Source organism: Micromesistius poutassou (assembly GCF_964030765.1).
Source record: "Micromesistius poutassou genome assembly, chromosome: 24".
Classification (NCBI taxonomy): Eukaryota; Metazoa; Chordata; class Actinopteri; order Gadiformes; family Gadidae; genus Micromesistius; species Micromesistius poutassou.
The window spans coordinates 6,778,078-6,784,844 of NC_140294.1; the positions used below are offsets into that span (position 1 = coordinate 6,778,078).

The 6,767-nt window shown below is 46.9% G+C and overlaps 1 protein-coding gene across 1 annotated transcript; it reads left to right on the top strand.

Moving 5' to 3' along the window:
* Nucleotides 1-5,843: 5,843 nt before the first annotated feature.
* Nucleotides 5,844-6,485, top strand: LOC311369809 (stonustoxin subunit beta-like; the record flags this gene model as incomplete). Its single annotated transcript, XM_084487997.1, has 1 exon — nucleotides 5,844-6,485. One exon carries the CDS (start codon nucleotides 5,844-5,846, stop codon nucleotides 6,426-6,428), a length of 585 nt encoding a protein of 194 aa, XP_084344123.1. The 3' UTR covers nucleotides 6,429-6,485.
* Between the last annotated feature and the right edge of the window lie 282 nt (nucleotides 6,486-6,767).

Genomic DNA, 6,767 nt, shown 5'->3' on the forward strand with positions numbered 1-6,767 from the left:
GGGTCCACTGTTAGGGGATTGAAATCCTTATTGCAGCCTGCAGGGTTATGTGATCAACATACGGAGGAACGCGGTCGCTGAGCTGCCCCAACATGAGACGTTAAACTCAGCTAGAACCGCCGCCCACCACGTCCACCATCATCCAAAACGTGATGTCAACAGACCAACAATAGTCTGAAAGCCTACAGAGACTATAGATAGTTAATGTGACGATCACGTTATTAAAAATAGACTTGGAGCAATGATTTACAAACTATCTTTTTGGGAGCATGCTTTTGCAAGTAGTTCGCCGCCCCTCCTGCCCATATGGACGGCCCGGTACAGAGCAACACTCTAATGGAATGAGTGGCTCAAGTCAGGCACACCTCGAATTTCTTGCAATTGAGTTGAATCGGAGGGGGTCTCGCCCGGGGTGTAATTCAACGTAGAACCGCCACTGCCTACCATCCATCTGTGTCCATTCATGTGAACAGATTCACTCACTTTAAAAAGGTTTAAGTTAATGTTTTGAATGCATAGGGGGCAGTGCTTCATTTGAGCCGGAACACGACGGAACATGTTCCAGCACCTCCTGGGTCACTGAAAAATGAATCGCCTAAATGAAAAAAAACAATTACTGTTGGTGTGTTGAGTGTGGTTTTCTGACTAGTTAGTCTTTATTCCCCGTTGAAGTTCCACTAAAATCTAGTGTTTGCATTTTAGGTTTGAGGTGAAAGATGGTAAAGAATGTGCACCCTTTACCCTTTAGTTGTTTTTTACTCTACTCTAAAACTTTACAGTTTTAATGATCAAACAGTTAAGTTCCACATCAGAGGACGTTGAAAAGATTTACCTCCAGAAAAGTAATAGTTCCCACACGTGTGTGTGTGTGTGTGTGTGTGTGTGTGTGTGTGTGTGTGTGTGTGTGTGTGTGTGTGTGTGTGTGTAGGTTGTCTGGCTGCCTGGTCACACAGGAAGGCTGTGCTTCTCTGGCCTCAGCTCTGAGCTCCAACCCCTCCCATCTGAGAGAGCTGGACCTGAGTACCAATGATCTGCAGGATTCAGGAGTGAAGCTGCTCTCTGCTGGACTGGGGAGTCCACACTGTACACTGGAAACTCTCAGGTCAGTTTTACTCAACGGTCAAACACTTACAGAGGGGGGGAGGGACAGAGGGTGGGATGACACATGTGCACGAGTACAGAAGAAAAAAAAAATCATCCTTGCTGCGAAGCGGTTTTCTATTTAAGCAATAGATCACGACAGGCTGTGAAATGTTCTCATTATACCACAGTTAAGGGGCGTTGCCCGTCCCTTCGCTGCACTTCGGGACGGACAACGCCCCTTAACTGTGGTATAATGAGAACATTTCACTGACTGAAGTGATCTATTGCTTTTATAAAACGGTTACGTAAGTATGGCGAAATGAAAGTCATAGACCCCCTCAATTTTGAAAAAGCGAGCTTCATAGCTCGGTTCGCCGGCAATTTAGCCTACTATCGAGTTCACTCACCGTGTGCCTATTGCTTTACAACATTTCCACTAGGGGTGTGAACGGTTACAAAAAATTGTAAACGGTTACACGACCCCTTTTTTTTCGTGTACACGGTTAACCGTTTTTTATTTTATTTTATTTTTTAAGTGGACCGCAGTCGCGCTATTGAGAATGAGAGGTCACGTGATTTTTGGGAAGGGGAGGGGAGGGGTTTGAGCCCGTCCGCCATGATGGCATCCACGGCTATCGGTTGCCAGGGGCAACGTTGTCAGAGCGGCATAGAGACATGAGGAAATACGCAACATAGAGACGCAGGAGACATTACGAGATAGAAATAAATGGAGAAGAATAAGGCGAAGGAAAAGGGTCCTAGTGAAAATGCAGAGAACACAAGAAGACATTAGAAACCATTATAGTCAATGTAGCTATTGCTATTCCACTGGATACGGCAGCGGCACGGAACCAAACCGGCACTACTTTGTTTTAAGTTGCCGGTTCGCAGCCGTGTCTCACAACACTTGCACAGCCATTCAGTTTATGATCTTTGTTCATTAATTGCGCCGCGGCCGAACTGACGCGGATATTCTCTGTTATTATGTAAGCATAAGCACCGCGGAAACCACTGCTGTCAAAAGACGCTGATCCATCTTCACTGTTGACGCGAGTTGCTCTAGTTCTACCTCCACGGCCCTGCAGCGGGCGATTATCGGACAAGATTGTCCGTGTGTGGTGTTCCGTCTTGTGTTCGAATCTCATGTATTTGTATTTACGATCGGAGAGCAAGAAATGGGCTGAGATTCTCTTTATGTGTGTGGTGTACATCCGACTCAAAAATCACATAAGATTTAAAAATCTTGTAGTGTGGGACAACTGCGTTGTCCATTTAGGGAACCTGACAAACTGTAACCCACATTGAAGCAGTTTTTAACGCAGCAGTTATTTCCAGGCATTGTTAAAACAGTACAGAATTTCAACAACCTCCTCTGCTAGCAGCTACCGTGTCAACAATAACGCAAAGCTCAGCTGCACTCGGAGGGGCGTACCTTCCAACATGGCGGAAAGGGGGGGGGGGAGTGAAACTTACGTGTTACATGACGTAATGCACGGTGGTCAGTTACCCAACATTTATCACGTGCATTTCTTAGCGCATTAACGTTGTCAAAGTGGAACATTTGTAGCTTTATTAATCTATAAATAAATAGTACATGTTAATTTTGATTTTGATTATTATTATTTTTTTTCGGTTTTCTATTACTGATTTTTCCTAAACGGTTATGATTTACTAACCGGTTACACGTGTACACGTGTACCCGATCACACCCCTAATTTCCACCCTCTCCATCAATCAACATATTTTTAGGATTCAGTGAACTATGCTATTGCTTTTATATATAAATAAACAACAGTTCAAGTTAGGCGCGGAGTGATACTGAACTCTGTAAACTGAACGGGTGTCATAGCTGTGTGTATACGCTCATTATACAACAGTTGGGAACCAATCAGATCACTTGATTTAAGCCACCCGTTTTCTATTATCTCTCATATCACTGTGGGGGGAGTTGGCATATTGGCGCCCCCTCCGGCTGCAGGCGCCCTGCTCGCTGAGAAGGTGCCGTCAGAGAAGCTGTATGAGAAGTAGTGGTGGCTCGTTCACGAACAAATCAGTTTGAACGAACGACTCTTTAAAACAAACAAACCAACCTGATTCGCCGCTCTCGTTCGTCGTCGTTCGTCTCGTTCGTTTTCCGAGGCTCGACTCCCAGCTCCACCCACTAGTCGCTGAGTCGCGCTGACTCGCGAGTCGCCGTTCGTTCACTGACTGTGTTTAGCGGTGAAGACTCGAGGACTGAGAAGTCACGAGAGTCAGCCGGGCAACAACATCCCGATTCTAACCATGAAGCGCTCCTCAGCTAAAAGGAACTTAGTTAATGTTGTGTTGATTGATGACCGTTTGCACCATTGCACGATCGTGATTCGTTTGAGAATGAGAACGAGGGAGGAGCTGAGTCTGACCGACTCGGCTGAGAACGTGCATTCGTGATTCGTTTGAACGAGAACGAGGGAGGAGCCGAGTCTGACCGACTCAGTGACTGAGAATCATGATTCACCGCTACCGGAAATGGGAATGAATGAACGAACGAACGAACGACTCTTCTTGGCGAACTGACCGACGTGAACTAATTAATTCAAACGAATCATGAAATCCACCACTAGTGAGAAGGGGAAAGGGGAGGGGGGGGGACAGTTCACCTCTGGGTCTCCGTAACGGACAAGGGGGGGGGGGGGTCCACTGTTAGGGGATTGAAATCCTTATTGCAGCCTGCAGGGTTATGTGATCAACATACGGAGGAACGCGGTCGCTGAGCTGCCCCAACATGAGACGTTAAACTCAGCTAGAACCGCCGCCCACCACGTCCAACATCATCAAAAACGTGATGTCAACAGACCAACAATAGTCCGAAAGCCTACAGAGACTATAGATAGTTAATGTGACGATCACGTTATTAAAAATAGACTTGGAGCAATGATTTACAAACTATCTTTTTGGGAGCATGCTTTTGCAAGTAGTTCGCCGCCCCTCCGGCCCATATGGACGGCCCGGTACAGAGCAACACTCTAATGGAATGAGTGGCTCAAGTCAGGCACACCTCGAATTTCTGGCAATTGAGAGGGGGGGGGGGGGGGGGGGCGCTCGGAGGGGGTCTCGCCCGGGGTGTAATTCAATGTAGAACCGCCACTGCCTACCATCCATCTGTGTCCATTCATGTGAACAGATTCACTCACTTTAAAAAGGTTTAAGTTAATGTTTTGAATGCATAGGGGGCAGTGCTTCATTTGAGCCGGAACACGCCGGAACATGTTCCAGCACCTCCTGGGTCACTGAAAAATGAATCGCCTAAATGAAAAAAAACAATTACTGTTTGTGTGTTGAGTGTGGTTTTCTGTCTAGTTAGTCTTTATTCCCCGTTGAAGTTCCACTAAAATCTAGTGTTTGCATTTTAGGTTTGAGGTGAAAGATGGTAAAGAATGTGCACCCTTTACCCTTTAGTTGTTTTTTTACTCTACTCTAAAACTTTACAGTTTTAATGATCAAACAGTTAAGTTCCACATCAGAGGACGTTGAAAAGATTTACCTCCAGAAAAGTAATAGTTCACGTGTGTGTGTGTGTGTGTGTGTGTGTGTGTGTGTGTGTGTGTGTGTGTGTATGTGTGTGTGTGTGTGTGTGTGTGTATGTGTGTGTGTGTGTGTGTGTGTGTGTGCAGGTTGTCTGGCTGCCTGGTCACACAGGAAGGCTGTGCTTCTCTGGCCTCAGCTTTGAGCTCCAACCCCTCCCATCTGAGAGAGCTGGACCTGAGCTACAATCACCCAGGAGACTCTGGAGCTGCGCTGCTCTCTGCTGGACTGGAGGATCCACGCTGGAGACTGGACACTCTCAGGTATGGAGAGGACAGCTCTCCACTCAGGGACAAAGTCTCCTACAGGGATTCAAGCCGCTGCTAGATGAAGTAGTTTGAAAAGGCAGCTGTAACTCATGTTGTGTAGAACGTGATGAGACAGCAGATGATGAAGGTGAATGTTTCAACATGCTGCTCTCACTTTGTTTCCCCCCCAGTGTGGAGCACGGTGGAGTGTGGAGGCTGAAACCAGCTCTAAAGAAGTGTAAGTGTCTGTTTGATTCATCACAACACACACTCACTATTGGGATGGAAAGTCCATCCACACAGCAGGAGGTGACGTCCGCTCATTCACATGTGGACTTGTGTATCCGTATGTGTAGCTATGTTTGCCTGTGTTGATGTGTGTCTAGTATGTTTGTGTAGGTGTGTGTACGTATGTGTACATGTCTATGTACTGTATGTATGAACCAGGTCTATGGTACCAACAGTTAGTTTCCAGCCTGTATGTGAGCTCAGCTGGTTCAGTCTGTTGTTTACACAGGTGGATCACAATGGATGTGTATTGGAACCTTTCAAAGTCGAATATCTTGAAAAGTATGTAGAGTATAGCTTAGATATTACAGAGGATTAATCAGCTCATCATGATGAACGTTTTGATGTATAATATGTGTATGTTGTGTAAATATTGCGGGAGTAGATTCAGTGTATACATTTTTCATTGTTTTGACTGGGACAACCACTCACACACACATGGGATTTACATTTACGTTTAACTTAAAACATCTTATAAACAATATGCACTACTATTTCTAAACCTATAGCACACTAGTCCACTATAGTAGCTATCATCTGATATGATTTAGTCTTTCTATGTTCATTTTTGTAGAGAAGATGAACGTGAAACAGGAAGAACAGTACTAGTGATGATGATGAGGATGATGATGAAGATGCAGAAGGGTTCAGTAGCTCATCATGTCTTGTTCTCCGTCAGATGCCTGTGAACTCACACTGGACCCAAACACAGCCTACATAGACCTCTCTCTGTCTGAGGACAACAGAAAGGTGACGGGGGTCATAGAGGACCAGTCGTATCCGGATCACCCAGAGAGATTTGACTTCCACCCCCAGGTGTTGTGTAGAGAGGCTCTGACTGGCCGCTGTTACTGGGAGGTAGAGAGGAAAGGAGGTGTTTCTATAGCAGTGACATACAGAGGAATCACAAGGAGAGGAGGGGGTGGTGACAGCGAGCTTGGAGGGAACAACAAGTCCTGGAGTCTTGATTGTTATGATGGTCGTTACTCTGTCCGGTACAACGGTAGAGAGACAGACATCCGTCTCCCCCCCGCTGGCTCTACCAGAGTAGGAGTGTATCTGGACCGGCCTGCTGGCACTCTGTCCTTCTACAGAGTGTCCCCAGGTGGAGGAGGGTCCTCAGACACACTGACACACATCCACACCTTCAGGACCTCCTTCACCCAGGAGGACCTCCTCCCTGGGTTTGGGTTCTGGGGGGATGGGGACTGGACCGGGGCCTCAGCGTCTCTGTGTGAGTTATAGTCTCTCTCTCTCTCTCTCTCTCTCTCTCTCTCTCTCTCTCTCTCTCTCTCTCTCTCTCTCTCTCTGTGTGTAGGAAAAAAAAAAAGGACGGCCGGGACGGACACACACACACACACACACACACACACACTGCTTTTGCGTCAGTGTCTCTAGGGCAGTTATAGTCTCCCTCTCGCTCTCTTTCTCTCGCATCTTTCCCTCCCCCCCGTCTCCCTCTCCCCCTCCCCCCCGTCTCCCTCTCCCCCTCCCCCCCCGTCTCCCTCTCTCCTCCCCCCGTCTCCCTCTCCCCCTCCTCCTCCTCTCCCTTTGAAATGTATATTAAATACCTATTGATGGTAA